Here is a 17,774-nt window from a genome sequence, read left to right as displayed (position 1 = left end):
ATTCACATGTTCCCGTGAAAATACCATTATGCTCCCCTATCTTTGACATTACATGGTGTGGTCCTAGCTGACTGAAAGGGAAACCCCGATGTGACGGGAATGTTCCATATGTGATGTGACATGGCAGTAGGGTTGGTCCTACTTTTTCACCACACAGACAACAGAGTTTATATATATATAAAAAGTTTAATATTGTAGCAAGAAAATAATTGTTTCGCATATTTACATATAGAAGCACTAAAGAGACATCCATAGTACAAAATAATTGTATTGCTTGTAATTACAGGCACTGTAAAACTGCACATTTGTTTTTGCATATTCGGTTACATCCATTGTTAATTTTTTGTGATTTTATGAGTTTTCAGAGTTTCATTAGCAAAAGACCATCATTGCCGTTGGTAATAATGGCAACACATTATTTTTACTTAAAAAGTTATGGTAGCCAAACAATTAACCTTACGTTCTGAGCTGTAGTGGGTTAAATACAGTGTAGGCTATAGCAAGCTACTGTCGCCAGTTTCACAAAAAAACTTCCAAATCTGTATTTTGTACATGACAATATTGTAAATTCACATTTTTAAGAAGAAAAAAAAAACACAAGGACAATATCGGTGATAATGTTTTAGAGCAGTCTACTAATTAAAATTGCTCATAGATAAAATGAACAAAGAAAAGTGTATGGTGTATAACGTGATCTCATTGTTTTCTTAGACCTTTAAATGCAGAAAATGTTAGGAAACAATGAAGAACCAAAGCTGCAATATCATAAAACAACAGCTGCCCAGAGATCGCTTTATAAAAACTCTGTCAAAACAGAAAGAGAAAATTGTATGAGTTTATGGTAAAAATGAGAAGTTTATATTTAGCAAAAACATAACAGTATTCGACAATGTGCGATTTTTTGCCTAAATACATTCTCCATTAATGCTAAATAAAATAATGTGACTCACAGCACAGAACATGTGTTATGCTATTTATTTAGGTATAGGGATTTTTTTTAACTGACTAATGGAATAATCAATCAATAATTTGAACTTACTTGAAAAATCTCTTCTGCACAACCAGAATCATGTGAGCAAGGAGGGAGGACTAGAGAGGTACTTGCAGCATAACTATACAGAACAAGACCAATCAGTGTCCCCACCAGGCCAGCAATACCAGAGATCAGACAAATGTTTAGCTTATAGAGAGAAAAACACATAATTGCTTATTAATGTGTATGTCGGAATAATTCACATCCAAAAAAGCTCTAGTTACTTGAATTTACCAGTGCTTTCCTAGGAGTTCTTTCAGATGCCATTCCAAAGGATCCAGCAATCACAGACTAATTGGAGAAGAAGAAGAAGAAAAACATCAGAATTAAAAGAAAAGGTTGGATTGTCATTGTAAGCAACTGTCAGAAGAAAAGGGTCACTGGGACTTGATGTGTGTGTGTGTGTGTGTGTGTGTGTGTGTGTGTGTGTGTGTGTGTGTGTGTGTGTGTGTGTGTGTGTGTGTGTGTGTGTGTGTGTGTGTGTGTGTGTGTGTGTGTGTGTGTAAATGTTTATTTTGTGTATGCTCATTTTATATATTTTTTATTTAATTTTGGCAAATCATAAGACTATGACAATCATTCAAAACATAATTGTATCTTAGTTATAAAATAAACATACCACAGAACCTATACAGAGGGGGCACACAAACATATATTTCATATCAATGCTGGCGCTGTAAGTTGGTATAGTCAGGAGGAGCTGAAACAAACCAAGTAATATCGCCATAACCTAGAGAGCGGAAAACATATGGTGAGAGAAAAAAAATTCAAACAAATATTCAACAGCAAAAACATCTCAAAGAAAACTGTTACGATGTCTATGCGATCCCAAGCTACCATTATCTGTCTTCCTTAATAACAAAAAAATGGCCCACATCCACTTACTGCCACCACTTCAGGGTCATGAAACTTGAACAGACGATGAAATTTGGGAGGATCCGAGTCAGCAGACTGCGTTTGAGTGCTTGACATCTTTAACAGTCAGCTAAAAATCAACCGAGGTACTGAAAAATAGGAACATTTCAAAGTTCAGTTCAACAATTATAATGGCTCCCTACAGTCTGAAATAATAGAGAGTCTGTATAAAACATGATCTGATCCCCCTGGATTAAAGGAACGTTTTGCGGGAATACAGATGCTGTAGGAGAAAAACATCTTTGTGAGGAGAGGAAGTGGGCGGATATAATACAGAAAATGTGGCTGGAGAGAAGAGCAGCACAGCTTGATACAAGTCTGATTACTCAACAGCACTGCAGAGGAAGAGGTTTAGGGTAAAAAAAAAAAAAAAAAAAAAACTTCAGTGCACTACATTCATTTCCTTCAGGGGGCTGGACTGCCCAGATGTCCAAAACAGTTCCTTCCTTCCTTTTTATTTATTTATTTATTTGTACAGCATAAAATCACAAATAGGCATGATAACCACTGCAAACCATTGTACACTTCAAGTGCACTTTTTTTGTTACAGACATAAAATACACTAATGGAAATATAGCTATATGCTTGTATATGTAATTGATAACTGTCTAATCAAATGTAATTAATGTACAAAAATAATGTACGACCGACTCACCTCGAATGTAGTTTCTGTGAATCCTAAGCTCGTGACAGAGAGGAGCTGTTTATGAAGTGATCGAAAACACTTAATAAAAGCTCCTATGGGGAGATGGGGGCTGGACACAGACCCCTTTTCGTTGCGATGCTTGCATAAAAAAACGCAAGGGAGGGTCTAACTCTTTTTGTGTTAAGAAGCGCAGATCTTTTATGTGGAATTATTGCGCACTTATAGACGCGCAATTTGCCTAACAAGAGAAGAAAAGGGTCCTGCCAGCACACTACAAACAGCTCAAAGAATCGACTCGAGCAGAATCTTTGCAGACTTTTTAGGTCAGCCTATCTCACTCATTCATGTGGATTTCTGCTCTGCGTGAACATTCGCTCTTAGTTTGTGGTGCTGACATTACTCAACTGTAACTTTAAAGACGTGTCGTATTTCTTATCCCTTGTTGCAAACTTGACTTACTTGAAAACGAAGGATGACTTTGATTGTGACGACAGACCTGTCAGTGAATACTGGCCCAAGTCGGGTAGAGGAAAAGCTGGAAGACAAACAAAAAGCTCTGCGGGAAAGCATCGAGAAGGGGCAGCCCAAAATATTCGGGGTGAGTGAACGTCGTGTTATGGCTTCATTAATTTTAAAGGGCTCCGCACAGATTCTCGCAGGACGTGTTCTGGCATAGGCTAGTCTTTCCTTAAAAAAAAAAAAAAGGACGTGTAGTCAAATTGGGGTTTAATTTCAGTGATAATTTTATGAACGACCTCCACAAAGCAATGTTTTTTGTTTTGTTTTTGTTTTCTGTCAGAGGAGAAAGACCAATAGATTTGCTAACAACAAATAATAATGTGTGCACAATTTTGGATATTTCCAATTTATCTTTTTGTATATGGCCTATCTGTATAAAATACAATCTTAAATAGCCTAATATCTTTATAGTCCTCCAAATCTCTTAGGGCTCATTATTAAAGGAACATGGCAATTAAGAACACCAACAGGGCACAAGCATAAGCCTTTAAAGTAGACTTTTATTGAACTCCAGTTCCAGTATGGCTGTCAGGAGTTCTGGCCCCCTGTCCTTTTTTACCATTTCTAAATCACTCGCCATTTTGGCTACTAGGCCATTTAAATAGACCCATACTAGTATCATCATGTTAAAGAAAATACTAATTAAAAACTAAAAATAGTCCATGTAGCATATTAATTATAAAACAGATAATTCCTGTCTTGGCTTCTGATTGGTCAATACGCTATTCCAGTTTTAATAAACAAAAAATTGTGTTCTTAATATTTTTTTCATATAATGTAAATTTTAAAAGCAATAAGGCACTGGAGACCATTCTGTATTATGAACTAAAAGGATATTATTATTTCTATGAAATTGTTTTACTACATTTTAGTTCAATAATGTTTTTAATTTAATGTGTTATTTGTATGGGATTATATGGTATTGATTTATATGTATGCATAGTTGTAATCCATGTATGCACTGTTTGAGCACAGATCTGGAAATTTCCAACTTAAAGTGTCATAACTCTTGAATGCTTTAGAGTACAAGTCCAGTCACTTTAAAGAAGACAATTGGCAGCTTTGTAAGTTTGCAAGTTAGTAAGTTTATTGTGAAAAAAACCCCACAAAATTGTTTTTATGAAATATTTTTCCAAAACATGCTTTACTCTAATCTCGTAACTGTACACGAGAAAATCAAACAAGCTGTGTTCCAAATTTGAGGTTGATTTCTCAAAAAAAAAAAAAAGAAAAAAAAAAAAGAAGATCTTTCAGTAAGAATTTGTTTGGGTGCAGTAAACGTTTCCACTAGATAAAATTCGTCTCCCCTTCATTTCCAATGCACAAGTGTGACTATTTTTTTGAGGACCATTTAAGGGTAGGGTAAGCTTTTGTTTGATAAAGTACATTTGTTTTACTGGTTGAAACTATCTTCACATCCTGATAGCAATCAATAATAGAAGTGATCTGAATATAAAAGAAGTGATCTGAATATAAAAGATTATATCATGGAAGTCTCATTTTTTGTAACTTGTAACTTTGCGTGCGGCTCGGCTTCCAAAGATCTTACAGGCAGACAGTTTTACAGGCACACTTAAAAATGTCCATCTTACAGGCACACAGTTTGCACTTGTTCAAATTATTTGCTTACATAATGAGCCTTCAATAGCAGAAATAAGCATGTTTAATACAAATATACATGAAATTAAATAATAATGGTTGATGAAATTAGAAAATATTTAAGAGTTTGTTGTTTAATTTAGTTTTTATACATTCTCATATCCATATATTTTATTTTAATGTCACAAGTAATAATCTCAGGGTTTACTGGATTTTACATGATTCTTTGGTTCTTTTGGTTTATGGGTTTGGTGAAGTGTAATAGAAAACAAACATCGTCACATGTGTACCTTACTTCTCACCGCTGCTTCCTGATGGTTTACAGAACAATTACTTTGAGCGGAGGCTCGTGGTGCGGAGCAAGGCAAAAGTATAAACAAGGCTTAATGCTTTCAAAGCTAGCTTGCTGTTCCTAGCCTACCATAGAAATTGCCTTCCATACCTTTAACCTTTTCAAATCATGCCCATTATTATTATTTTGCACATAGCAAGTGCCAAAACCTTTCCCAGGTGTTTTACAATTCTGATGAAGTAAAGTTTTCTGGTCAAAAATGACTAAAGAGCACCAGAGGGTTAAATGTGAAAAATGTGCTAACATAATATAATAATTATAGAAGAAGGAACATTTTGGTTTAAAATACTTTTAGAAAAAGTACAAATTTAAACTTAATAGCAGCTCAATCTGATTTAAATTTCATGTCAACTGAATGATATTACAAAAAACCTAAGTTATATTTACTTTGAGATGCACACATTTCTTACTGAGCCATTTTTCTGTCTCTCATAGGTCTCTCAGATAGTAATAGGATTGCTGATCATCTCTTATTCTATACCTCTGCTTTCTACTGAGACAACAATGATACTTCACTTTGGTGTACCATGGTGGAGTGGCCTTATGGTAAATCAAACTAATAAGCCTGTAATAGTTATATAATGGATTAAGGTGATGACAAAGTATTCAGTGAAATGTACAGTACTGCATATCCACCAACCATGGACCTATCACTAAACTTTATTCTTTGTGTCCCTTTTTTTTTCAAACAGTTTGTCATTTCAGGCACAGCTGCAATAGTAGTGGAAAAAATTGCCACCATGAAGACAGTGAGTTTGACTAACAAGCAAAGTATCATACAGCATATAGAGTTTGTGTACCGGTATTATAATGATATTCAGTCATGACCAATAATCAATTAAAAAGGCTTCACAAAAGAAGGCACGTTCTGTGTAAAAGTTTCTGTCTCCAAAATCCAATTCACTTACAGGTGTGAAAAAGACAAAAGTGATGAAAGTTGCTCTTGTCTTTAGGTCTCTGCTTGCTTGGCAGTCTCTGTTGTGACCATAATCATCTCAGTTATTGCACTTATCCTATACTATGTGGACATTGCTTCCAATCCGGCAACCACATGCCATATAGGATCAGACCATTTGTGTGACCAACAGTATTATATCACTGTATGTATCTCATACCCTCATATGTGAGAGTTATTTTCTATTATATTATATTAAGACAATTAAACAGTTGTATATTGTAGTAAGTACTCTTTCTTCAAAACAGAGATTCAGCACGGGAATGAAGATAAGCATCTCAATTGTCAATATTGCCCAGACAGCACTGTCCTCTGCTTTCGCAGCTATACTGTATAATCAGAGGAGAAACTTTACGGACTACGCGGTAAGAGAATTTTTTTTATTTTTTTTTATTTTTTTAAATACTTTAGATTAGTGATTTTGTATTGTCTATAATTCATATGAAGTTGTGATTTGATGATGATTTATTCCAAAAAAAAAAAAAAAGCTTTAGTCTTCCTCAGATTTGATGTTTTCATAGTGTTTTGGCAAAGTGAGCATGAAAACTTGTATTCTTTTCAGCACTTCTATTCAGAATTACATTAGGAAAAAAGTTTAATATGGAAACAAACTTCTTACAAACACTATGAAATGTTGTGTTACATTTAAGAACATTTAGGATCAAATTCAAAGCTAATATGCACTCTCTTTCTCTCAGACCCTGGGCCAATGACATCCTGCTTAGGATGCTGATCATCCCAAGTATAACATTTGTGCCCCCATGTATGACAGATGTACCCCTGATGTATCACATTTCTGGATTTTAATCAGAGATCCTTAAACTAACATATCCACTTCATATGTGTGGTTTTGCTTAACCAATGTAATGCTGTGCATTGTGTGCAAGAATGCAATGCACTGAAATGTTGTTGTATTTTAAGTGAAAATGAATTGAAAGTGAATTTTATATATATATTTTAATCTAATATCATCAATATAAACGTCTAAATATGTTTTTTTAATTAAAGTTACATTTCAAGTTTAAAGGTAATATTTTGTTGTTTTATTTTATTTACAATTTACAATTCTGATCATGCGAGCAACTAAGCCATTTTCAAGAAATGGCTAAATATGCATCATTATCGCCAACACTGAACCATTAACACATTCTATTCTATTCTATTTTAGGCCTACATATTATTGCACTAAATTGTTGGTTTGAACGCTTTGTAAGTCGCTTTGGAAAGGCGTCTGCTAAATGATTACATGTACATGTTTGCTAAGTTGATAGAAAACGTTTCTGTGCAGGGCAATTCGTCAGTCACATAGCAATACCATAAGATAATTAGCTTGTAAACGATGATAGGGGTTTGCTCGTGAGTCGTGAAAATTAACCCGTTTAATCCCAAATTTTTTCTTGCAACTTGAGTACATCCATTTTACTTCTTAGACTTCCCTAAGACTCAAACATTATGCCTTTTTTGATTTTATGTTGGTTAAGTTAGTGAAATATTAGGTTTTATACTCGGTCACAATAGTGACCGGTGGGAAACAACATAGTCAGAATTCATTCAAATTCTTTAGACCTATTGACACAATTCATTCCAAGACATCCAATATCTCGTTTTGTCATTTCGTGAAGAAGGCTTAGTGAGGTGAAAAGGTTGTCAGGTACAAAGTTACACCCTGGAGGAACTTCTGCTTGTTCGGCTAGACCCGTATGGGCTAGACCATGACTACACTTGGGCCCTGTCCTAGGCCAGTTTCAGGGAGATGTGTGTTCACTCATTCAGTGCACTGAAGATGGGCCGTACGTTGTAGAAAGGGTTGTTTGTGGTCATGTGTGGTGCACACCAATTGGTTCTCATGAACATCTGCCCAATCCTCCAGATAATTCACCTCTGGATCGCCATTCAATAGTCTACTTGGCAAATGGGCTGTTTCACCCTGGTACTCCCTATCTGAGCCATCACTATCACAGTCACTTTCAATTTGGGGTTGGGGGAAGGGGGTCACGTACGTCAAGAAGGTCCAGCACATTGACCGTTTCTGGGACACTCATCACTTCACTGAACAAAATTATAAACGCAATACTTTTGTTTTTGCCCCCATTTTTCACGAGCTGAACTCAAAGATCTAAGACCTTTTCTATGTACACAAAAGGCCTATTTCTCTCAAATATTCTTCACAAATCTGTCTAAATCTGTGTTAGTGAGCACTTCTCTTTTGCCAAGATCATCCATCCCCCTCACAGGTGTGGCATGTTCAGTGTAGGATTGCCAAAACCTGCCAATACCAGCCAATACCAGCCCATACCTCTGTTTTCAATTGAAGCACTGTGTTAGACTACCGTTCACAATTGTGACCGTAAACAAATTTACAAGTCTTACGAGCAAAATATATATGCAGTCCATCCATCCATCCATCTTCTTCCGCTTATCCGGGGCCGGGTCGCGGGGGCAGCAGTCTAAGCAGAGATGCCCAGACTTCCCTCTCCCTGGACACTTCCTCCAGCTCTTCCGGGGGGACACCGAGGCGTTCCCAGGCCAGCCGGGAGACATAGTCTCTCCAGCGTGTCCTAGGTCTTCCCCGGGGTCTCCACCCAGTGGGACGTGCCCTGAACACCTCCCCGAGAAGGCGTCCAGGAGGCATCCGAAACAGATGCCCGAGCCACCTCAGCTGACCCCTCTCGATGTGGAGGAGCAGCGGCTCTACTCTGAGCTCCTCTCGAGTGACCGAGCTTCTCACCCTATCTCTAAGGGATCGCCCAGCCACCCTGCGGAGAAAGCTCATTTCGGCCGCCTGTATCCGGGATCTTGTCCTTTCGGTCATGACCCAAAGCTCATGACCATAGGTGAGAGTAGGAACGTAGATTGACCGGTAAATCGAGAGCTTTGCCTTACGGCTCAGCTCTTTCTTCACCACAACAGACCGGTACATCGACCGCATTACTGCAGAAGCTGCACCGATCCGTCTGTCAATCTCCCGTTCCATCCTTCCCTCACTCGTGAACAAAACCCCAAGATACTTAAACTCCTCCACTTGAGGAAGGATCTCTCCACTAACCTGAAGTGAGCAAGCCGCCCTTTTCCGACTGAGGACCATGGCCTCGGATTTGGAGGCGCTGATTCTCATCCCAGCCGCTTCACACTCGGCTGCAAACCGTCCCAGTGCATGCTGAAGGTCCTGGTGTGAGGGGGCCAACACGACAACATCATCCGCAAAGAGCAGAGACGAAATCGCGTGGTCCCCAAACCTGACACCCTCCGGCCCCTGGCTGCGCCTAGAAATTCTGTCCATAAAAATTATGAACAGAACCGGCGACAAAGGGCAGCCCTGCCGGAGTCCAACATGCACCGGGAAGAAGTCTGACTTACTACCGGCAATGCGAACCAAGCTCCTGCTTCGGTCATACAGGGACCGGACAGCCCTTAGCAAAGGACCCGGGACCCCATACTCCCGGAGCACCCTCCACAGGCCGCCTCGGGGGACACAGTCGAATGCCTTCTCCAAATCCACAAAGCACATGTGGACTGGTTGGGCAAACTCCCATGAACCCTCCAGCACCCTGTAGAGGGTATAGAGCTGGTCCAGTGTTCCACGGCCTGGACGAAAACCGCACTGTTCCTCCTGAATCCGAGGTTCCACCATCGGCCGTATTCTCCTCTCCAGTACCCTGGCATAGACTTTCCCAGGGAGGCTGAGAAGTGTGATCCCCCTGTAGTTGGAACACACCCTCCGGTCCCCCTTCTTAAAAAGAGGGACCACCACCCCGGTCTGCCATCCCAGAGGCACTGTCCCCGACCGCCACGCGATGCTGCAGAGGCGTGTCAGCCAAGACAGCCCCACAACATCCAGAGACTTGAGGTACTCAGGGCGGATCTCATCCACCCCCGGTGCCTTGCCACCGAGGAGTTTCTTGACTACCTCGGTGACCTCAGCTAGGGTGATGGACGAGTCCACCTCTGAGCCCCCAGCCTCTGCTTCCTCAATAGAAGACGTGACGGCGGGATTGAGGAGATCCTCGAAGTATTCCTTCCACCGTCCGACGACATCCCCAGTTGAGGTCAACAGCTGCCCACCTCCACTGTAAACAGCGTTGGTAGGGCACTGTTTCCCTCTCCTGAGGCGCCGGACAGTTTGCCAGAATCTCTTCGAGGCCAGCCGATAGTCCTTCTCCATGGCCTCACCGAACTCCTCCCAGGCCCGAGTTTTTGCCTCCACAACCACCCGGGCTGAGAGGATGGGGCGGCAGTCGAAGGCGGGGGCCTCGACGACCCGATCCCTGGACACGGAAACTAGCCTTAGGGACGTGGAACATCACCTCGCTGGCGGGGAAGGAGCCTGAGATCGTGCGTGAGGTTGAGAGGTTCCGACTAGAGATAGTCGGGATCACCTCTACGCATGGCTTGGGCTCTGGAACCACACTCCTTGAGAGAGGATGGACTCTTCACCACTCTGGAGTTGCCCATGGTGAGAGGCGACGGGCTGGTGTGGGTTTGCTTATAGCCCCCCAGCTCAGCCGCCATGTGTTGGAGTTTACCCCGGTGAACGAGAGGGTCGTTTCCCTGCGCCTACGGGTCGGGGATAGGTCTCTCACTGTCGTGTGTGCTTACTGGCCGAACGGCAGTGCAGAGTACCTGGCCTTCTTGGGGTCTCTGGGAGGAGTGCTGGAAAGTGCTCCGACTGGGGACTCCGTCGTTCTACTGGGGGACTTCAACGCTCACGTGGGCAGCGACAGTGACACCTGGAGGGGCGTGATAGGGAGGAACGGCCCCCCCGACCTGAACCCGAGCGGTGTTCAGTTATTGGACTTCTGTGCTAGTTGCAGTTTGTCCATAACGAACACCATGTTCAAGCATAAGGGTGTCCATCAGTGCACGTGGCACCAGGACACCCTAGGTCGTAGGTCGATGATCGACTTTGTGGTCGTTTCATCTGACCTGCGGCCGTATGTCTTGGACACTCGGGTGAAAAGAGGGGCGGAGCTGTCAACTGATCACCACCTGGTGGTGAGTTGGATCCGATGGCGGGGGAGGAAGCTGGACAGACACGGCAGACCCAAGCGTACTGTAAGGGTTTGCTGGGAACGTTTGGCCGAATCTCCTGTCAGAGAGATCTTCAACTCCCACCTCCGGCAGAGCCACGACCGGATCCCGAGGGAGGCTGGAGATATTGAGTCTGAGTGGACCATGTTCTCCGCCTCCATTGTATGCAGGAGTATAATTCTCAAATAGTAGACCCTTTAAAGAATATATGTACAAAATATGATAGTTCTATTTGTAAATTAAGATGTTTTATATACTACTTTTTGTAGTAGTCTGAGGAAGACATCTTCTTCTAGATGTGCAAGCAGGAAGTGAACTGATCTGGTCGTGTGACCTTTCACACTAGTCACATGACATTAATTGATTTTAATCAAGACAATCTATTTTGTCATTTAAAAGTTGAATTTCTTGCCCAAAGTCAATAAAAATATTTTTAGAGCTTCCAGAAATAAGAAAAGAAGCTGCGGTCACAGTTGTGACCGGTGGGATTATTATAGTTCCCAGTTGTTAGTGTAACGGTCACCAGCTGGAGTGCCCTTGAGAGCCACCAGAGGGCACTCCACACCAGACTTTTATCACTCCATCACAAACTACATTTCCCATAACTCACTGCCCGGACTCATCATCACTGATTGCATTCACCTGTGTCTCATTACCCTGTTAGTCTCAGCCTACTTATACCATGTTCACTCATTCACTCACTGCGAAGTCTTGTATGTTGTTGCACTGCATTTCCGAGCGTTTTCCCTGGTTTCATGTCTCTTGGGTTTTCTTGCCTGTTCCGTGGATTACTCTTTTGCTTCTGACCCCCTGCCTTGTTTGTTTGTATGGCCTACCTGTGTTTTGACCTATTGCCAGTATATTATTACGTGTCTGGATTGCCCCATAATTAAAGCTGCATTTGGATCTCAACCTTCGTGTCTTGGAGCAGTTCGTAACAGTTAGACTGATTTTAAAGCTGTCGAATTGCCAATTTCCAGAAGAAAAAATCTTGGCACACAAAATATTAATCAAAGGGAAAAGTAAATACATTTATTTATAAAAAATAATGTTTAGAAGCTACATCAATCAATAAGACGTGAATCATCAGCTGGAAGAATGGATTCATTGTGGGATCCTGACAATATGCACTAATACACACGTGTGCAGTAACCTAAACATTTTGTCACTGGTAAGTCAAATATCCAAATGTCAGTTTTATATAGGTCTATTATTTTTCTGTAAACTAATCTATCCCTGTCGCCAAGGGCGTAGGTTTAGGGGGGGACGCTAGGTAGTCCCAATCAATATTTTGAGATGACAAATTTGTCCCCACCAATATTTAGCAAGCTCCTTTGAACTGCTATTTTGATATTTGCGCTGCTATTTGGATCGATTCCAACGGCCAGGACGACGACAGTACAAGATACGCCGTAATTTGATTGGCGGCGGGGTATCTGACAGGCAGGCTACACGCGCGGGCCGGGACTACTTTTTGTGCTTGCACTCACTGGCAGCGAGCGGGTGGTGTGTGTGTGTGTGTGTGTGTGTGTGCGCGCGCGTGCGCGCGCGTGACGACGCCGACGGTAAGTTCCCAGGGCTGTCTCTCTGCATGCACATATCCATGCATATACAAAGGCCAGGGTAAAACATTTTAATATTCCGTTTTTTGCCCCTTTTTGTACTTTGTAGTAGATCAGCTATGTCACCCAAGAAGAAGAAAGGGGACATACGAAGCTTTTTCATAAAGCAGAGTGTAAGTAGGCAAAAATAACTAGCCACACAAATAACTAGCAGTAGTAGTGACTGACCATGCTTTCAAATGCAGATTCTACTGTGGAAAATAGTATTAACTGGTGATCCTGGTTACCCAGGATATTGTTACAGTTAAACCTAGCTTCTGCAATTTTTCAAGGTTAGGAGCATTAATTAGGGGTGTGAAGCACGGATAGACTCACAGAAGTCGCGCTATCATGATAGACGTTAGCAAGTCACTGAATGTTAATTAGCCTACCTTAACTTAGAATCTTGCAGTCATAAACAGTGGATCATCTGAGACATTTTTCGTTTCTACATTCTGTTTATGTATTGTATTTGTGAGTGTAGCCTACTTGCTAGACACATGTCTGGAAAAACATATTGGCAATGTAAAAAAGGCAAAAGTAAACACTGTTGGTTATTCAAATATAATGAATCATTATTTGTTTGATAATATCCAAATAACAATATCTGGTAGGAGGGTTAAACTTGCTTTTTTTTTAAGGATAGAATATATCAATAGAATTTGATATAGAATAGAAGATAGATACATAATAATTTATGTTAAATAAAATGTTTGGTTGTTCAGCATTACAGTCTCAGGTTTTTATTTTTTGAGAGTGCATTTTTGAGATTATACAGTTATACTAGCTCTTTATTGACAGTATACAGGATGGTGTATCGGGGTCAGGATACAATATAATGAGATGGGGGGGGGGGAGGTCAGATGGGATGTCCCCACCAAAGCTGAGACCAAACCTACGCCCATGCCTGTCGCAAATACGCCGTTTTAAAAATGTATTCGGATTAATGTGGACGTAGACGGTTGGATTGTGTTTTCCCCGGTGTGGGCGTGGCCTAAATTCGCTCTGTCTATTAAATATTCATGAGCTGTTCGTTCGTTGCTAACAACAGACGCCGTTGCGGACCTCCCTGAAATAAGCAATTTTTTTGGCTGACTACATATTACACATCAGTTTCTACTATATTTAAGGTTTGTTTCTCGTCACAGGGCAATCTCATTTTTATTAAACGAAAGGCAAGATAAAACATTAGGCCTAACGTTACTCAGTGAATTGGTCTCAAAACTCCGCTCCTGCGGCCACTGTCCTGCAGAGTTCAGCTCCAACCAGCTCAAAAACAGTTTCTAGCAATCCTGGAGAGCTTGTTTAGCTGGGCCAGGTGTCTTTAATTAGGGTTAGAGGCGAGCTAAACTCTGCAGGGCAGTGGCCCTCCGGGAACTGAGTTTGAGACCACTGTCCTAGCGTGTTGTTGTGCTGTTAGGTAGCTTATATCGGAACATCAACTTACAAGTAACTTACTGTATACCGACACATGATTTGTAGTCCATCAAATTTAATAATAGTAGGCCCTAAGTGTAATGATTCGAGTAGTTGACGCAAGAATGCTCTTTGGAGCCTATTGGCATTGCCCGTAGAATCAAAGACAAATTAGGGATGTGATTTAAAAAAAAAAAAGGAAAGTATTGATTTTGTTTCCTGTGAGCATGAAGGTTGATGAAAAGTTACAAAGTTAAATGAAAAGTTACTAGAACTTTTTTTTTTTTTTTTTTAAAGTAACAATTCACCTTCCTTTCCGTCCCTCTCATAGTTTATGTGATGCAGAGACAAGCTAAGGGAGATGACATCTTTAAGCCTATCATCATTGATGGAGTGGTGGTCCGAGACAAAAAGTTCTTGGAAAGACTGGGCAAAGTGCTGAAACTTCAGTGGCTACATGGCAAAAGTGTAGAGGCATGAACTGACTCACTTGCATACAGTATCCAATTACTTAGTTTGTAGTTTGGAAACTTAGCAATGAATATACAGATATGGGGCCGTATTAACAAAGAATTTTATTTTACCACTAAGAGTTTTCTAGCTAAAGAGTTTTAGCTTAAAAAACCTATTCACAAAACTCTTAAAAGCAAGTTTTACCAAGGAACTCCCAATATAAGATTGAGGCGGAGTTGACCTCATTTCTATGGATGATGTAAATTTTAAATTGCACACAGCAGTGTAGCAGGCAGACAGCGGGAAGGAGAAATAAAGATAGAGATATATAACTATATCAAATGCAATCACCATTTTATACACTATATGTGTATATATACACGTACACTATGTACCTGTATAGAACATCATCATGATGGATAATACAGAAGCACAAAAGATAAGACAAAGAGAGTCAAACTGGACTGACCGTTTACTTTAAAACTATGAAAACACCTTTGCGATGCATGTGATTCCTTTTTAAAAGGTCGATGTCAGTGTAATATTCCAATATATTTACTGGGTTACAACGCTCATTGAAAACAGCAATGCTTTGGATCTTTTCTGAGTTTCTATTCAGGGGGACTTTTAAGCTGTTCTAGGTTAAGGAGCTACTTTTAGCATTAAATAGATTAATTAGATAAGTGAAATACTCTTAGATGACAATTTTTGGAGTCCTAAAATTAGGAGCGACACGCCGCTATTTTTAAAGAGTTGCTCTTAAATTTCCTCATTAGGAGCAAATTTTAGCCTTAAGATTTTTTGGTGAATACGGCCCCTGTTATTGAAAGAAATATCTGAGCAGACACCTAACATTATCGTTAATAACATTAATATAATATTATGATTTTTAAACAAATTTAGAACAATTTCACCTTTTCAGTAATAGCATGTAAAGTTAGGCTTTACATGCAACTTATTAATATATGTTCATAGGCTTGAGTTTATACCTTGCTATCTCTCAGATAAGGAAATCGCTCGTTGACAGAATCATTCCTTCTTTTGCTTGCCGAGCTGTGGAAAACAACGATTTCATCTCACTAAGAGTCCTCCTCGAGAAGGTTACTAAACTTCACATTTCCTAAACTAAAAATATGGACAGCAAAAATTTTGAATTCTAACCTATTACATACCCAAAGTGATTTATTTATTTTTTAAACCTCATAAGGTGGATGCCAGTTGTGAAACCTATGACGAATTCACGCCCCTTCATACAGCATGTGAGTTGGGGAATTTAGAGATGATTAATTTCTTGCTGTCAAGGGGGGCATCTCCTCATCGCAAGAACCGCTTTGGAAACTGCCCAATGTACATGGCCATTAAAAACAGGTACAGTACACATGCGATTATTAGTTAATTCAGCTGATATTTTTGACTAGTAAAATGTCAACTTTTATTTCATCATCATTAAGTGTTCGCTCTGTCTGGCTTTATAGACTGCTGTAGGTGTGATATATTTTTGTCGGCCAAAACCCAGAAATTATTTACAACTTCCAGTTCCATCACCCTGAAGTCAATGGTTTCTTGGTTAAATGCATGAAATAAGGTCTGTGGTTAACACAAGCTAAAAATATTGTCACATTTTATTATACGGCATAGAATACATCAGGTTGTCGGGGACATTAAACGTCATCAGCCGACTCATCTATGCACGAGTCCGCTTTTACAGCATCATTGTGTTTACAAATCAGCCTACAAAAACATGTCATCCCTGCAGCACTTTACTGACAGCAGCTCATTTATCCTATATTATCTCAGGCTGAATTCTCACTCAATGTAATTTAAACTAATATTGGGGGCATAAATTAATCATTTGTACATGCTCAGCTCACACATGTCACTGTAGCTGTATTGGTGTTTCTTTTAGGCAGTGTCATGCTGTTAAACTCCTGAGCTTAAAAGGAGTCACTGTTAGACTACAGACAGTGAGAATTGCCATGGAAATGATCCAGTAAGCATTTACCATGTAGTATCTCACACATAAATGTCACACAACATTTTACAGCACAATCGATGTTTCTTATTAATATAATTTTATGAGTCAATGACCTTATTTGTGTTCAACCCTTTCACTCAACAGAGCGGTACATAACAGAGATTACCCTCTGCTGTGTGCTTGGTTTCTATCAGGAGTCGACATGGACGCTAAAGACTATAATGAACGCACTGTAATGCATGAGGCGGTTTATCTGGGAGATAAATCTATGATCAGCAGACTACTGGGATATGGAGCCACACCACTGGTATGAACTACTTTCTTATTGGACAATATTAGAGAAGGATGAGGTGGTTAATAGTAAATGTTTATTTAAAAAAATGAATTTAATATTAAACACACTGACACTAGATAAACGTTTGGATTTACTCTTTTTCCTCATTTCTCCAGGAGAGAGATGTGTGGGGTCAGACAGCCATGGAGAATGCTCAAAATGACACAACGATCATGGCTCTTTTTGAGCCTTTTTTCACAACGCGTTGCCCCACCAAACAGGCCTATCTGCTGTTTAAGGCAGAACATTCACACATATAAAAAAGGTTATAATAATAACAGTAATTGAAAAAAAAGTTGTATTTTATCAGAAACCTTTTTAATTGATCTTTTTTGTGAATTTGTATTTTTCTCTCAATCTGCTGTATTGTATTTGTAGGAGGAAAAAATAATAATTTACTAATAAATAATAAAAATAAATAAATCTATGACAATGTGTGTCATGATGTTGGCTTATAGTGTGCACACTATTCTTTATGTTTTTCACAATTTAAGGTACACTGCTCCGTTGGTAAATTAATTTATACATAATTTTTCTGGCATTTTTAAAATTCCCCCGAAGGCTAAACATGGTTGTGAGAGTTAGTCTTACACAATTCTCATATGGGATCAATTTATGTGTCGTATTTTTCTGGATGATGTATACCGTACAGTCTCTTTAGTCATCGATAGGCGGCGGGGTTGCTCCTCCTTCCAGGAAAGAAAGAGGAAGCAGGCATTTGCTCGTGGAAAATAAACGCTTCATGGATTAGTTTAGCAAACCTCAAGTTTAATATTGATGGGTAGAGCTGGCATCCTTTGTAAGACAATTTATCTGACTCTAATATGGAAAAAAGCCCATCCAAAACTTTACTAATCCCCAAGCGGAGACGCCTGAATTCATCGTCTTGAGTCTGTCTGTGTACGACACTGTGTTGCCAGTTCAGTTGTTTCTTAAACACGTCGTTTG

General features: G+C 40.0%; 3 protein-coding genes across 5 annotated transcripts; 2 read left to right on the top strand and 1 right to left on the bottom strand.

The window, feature by feature from the left end:
* Window positions 1–252: 252 nt before the first annotated feature.
* On the bottom strand, window positions 253–17,757 carry si:dkey-9i23.16 (uncharacterized protein LOC571915 homolog). 3 transcript variants are annotated; one of them, XM_056241300.1, is made up of 6 exons: window positions 17,674–17,757; window positions 1,919–2,037; window positions 1,653–1,763; window positions 1,268–1,324; window positions 1,040–1,180; window positions 253–804 (listed from the first exon to the last, which is right to left on the bottom strand). In XM_056241300.1, exons 2-6 carry the CDS (start codon window positions 2,003–2,005, stop codon window positions 697–699), a joined length of 504 nt encoding a protein of 167 aa, XP_056097275.1. In that variant the 5' UTR covers window positions 2,006–2,037; window positions 17,674–17,757; the 3' UTR covers window positions 253–696. The 3 variants fall into 3 exon arrangements, with proteins under 3 accessions (XP_056097275.1, XP_056097273.1, XP_056097274.1); XM_056241298.1 differs by lacking the exon at window positions 17,674–17,757 and adding an exon at window positions 3,054–3,191; XM_056241299.1 differs by lacking the exon at window positions 17,674–17,757 and adding an exon at window positions 2,604–2,718.
* tmem176 (transmembrane protein 176) lies at window positions 3,061–7,045 on the top strand. The gene is made up of 6 exons (XM_056241296.1): window positions 3,061–3,192; window positions 5,500–5,610; window positions 5,757–5,813; window positions 6,018–6,164; window positions 6,268–6,384; window positions 6,718–7,045. The coding sequence occupies exons 1-6, from the start codon at window positions 3,067–3,069 to the stop codon at window positions 6,730–6,732; spliced, it is 573 nt and encodes a 190-aa protein (XP_056097271.1). The 5' UTR covers window positions 3,061–3,066; the 3' UTR covers window positions 6,733–7,045.
* si:dkey-9i23.14 (60 kDa lysophospholipase) lies at window positions 15,334–17,118 on the top strand. The gene is made up of 5 exons (XM_056241295.1): window positions 15,334–15,617; window positions 15,725–15,885; window positions 16,424–16,507; window positions 16,637–16,799; window positions 16,943–17,118. Exons 1-5 carry the CDS (start codon window positions 15,483–15,485, stop codon window positions 17,084–17,086), a joined length of 687 nt encoding a protein of 228 aa, XP_056097270.1. The 5' UTR covers window positions 15,334–15,482; the 3' UTR covers window positions 17,087–17,118.
* Window positions 17,758–17,774: the final 17 nt, after the last annotated feature.

This window comes from Rhinichthys klamathensis, unplaced genomic scaffold (genome assembly GCF_029890125.1).
Source record: "Rhinichthys klamathensis goyatoka isolate OS25496 unplaced genomic scaffold, OSU_Roscu_1.1 h1tg000636l_1, whole genome shotgun sequence".
In the NCBI taxonomy this organism is placed as follows: Eukaryota; Metazoa; Chordata; class Actinopteri; order Cypriniformes; family Leuciscidae; genus Rhinichthys; species Rhinichthys klamathensis.
Note: the sequence above shows the minus strand (reverse complement) of the source record. Positions and strands in the feature narration are given on the sequence as shown.

Bases quoted from the DNA above. Each gene is read 5' to 3' on its own strand.
- si:dkey-9i23.14 (XM_056241295.1), top strand. From the start codon at position 15,483: ATGTTCATAGGCTTGAGTTTATACCTTGCTATCTCTCAGATAAGGAAA. The intron at 15,618-15,724 runs GTTACTAAACTT...AAACCTCATAAG, and splicing joins TAAGAGTCCTCCTCGAGAAG to GTGGATGCCAGTTGTGAAAC. The intron at 16,508-16,636 runs GTAAGCATTTAC...TTCACTCAACAG, and splicing joins ATTGCCATGGAAATGATCCA to AGCGGTACATAACAGAGATT.
- tmem176 (XM_056241296.1), top strand. From the start codon at position 3,067: ATGACTTTGATTGTGACGACAGACCTGTCAGTGAATACTGGCCCAAGT. The intron at 3,193-5,499 runs GTGAGTGAACGT...TGTCTCTCATAG, and splicing joins GGCAGCCCAAAATATTCGGG to GTCTCTCAGATAGTAATAGG. The intron at 6,165-6,267 runs GTATGTATCTCA...TCTTCAAAACAG, and splicing joins ACCAACAGTATTATATCACT to AGATTCAGCACGGGAATGAA.
- si:dkey-9i23.16 (XM_056241300.1), bottom strand. From the start codon at position 2,005: ATGTCAAGCACTCAAACGCAGTCTGCTGACTCGGATCCTCCCAAATTT. The intron at 1,764-1,918 runs GTAAGTGGATGT...TCCGCTCTCTAG, and splicing joins ATGACCCTGAAGTGGTGGCA to GTTATGGCGATATTACTTGG. The intron at 1,325-1,652 runs GTATGTTTATTT...TTCTCCAATTAG, and splicing joins CCCTCTGTATAGGTTCTGTG to TCTGTGATTGCTGGATCCTT.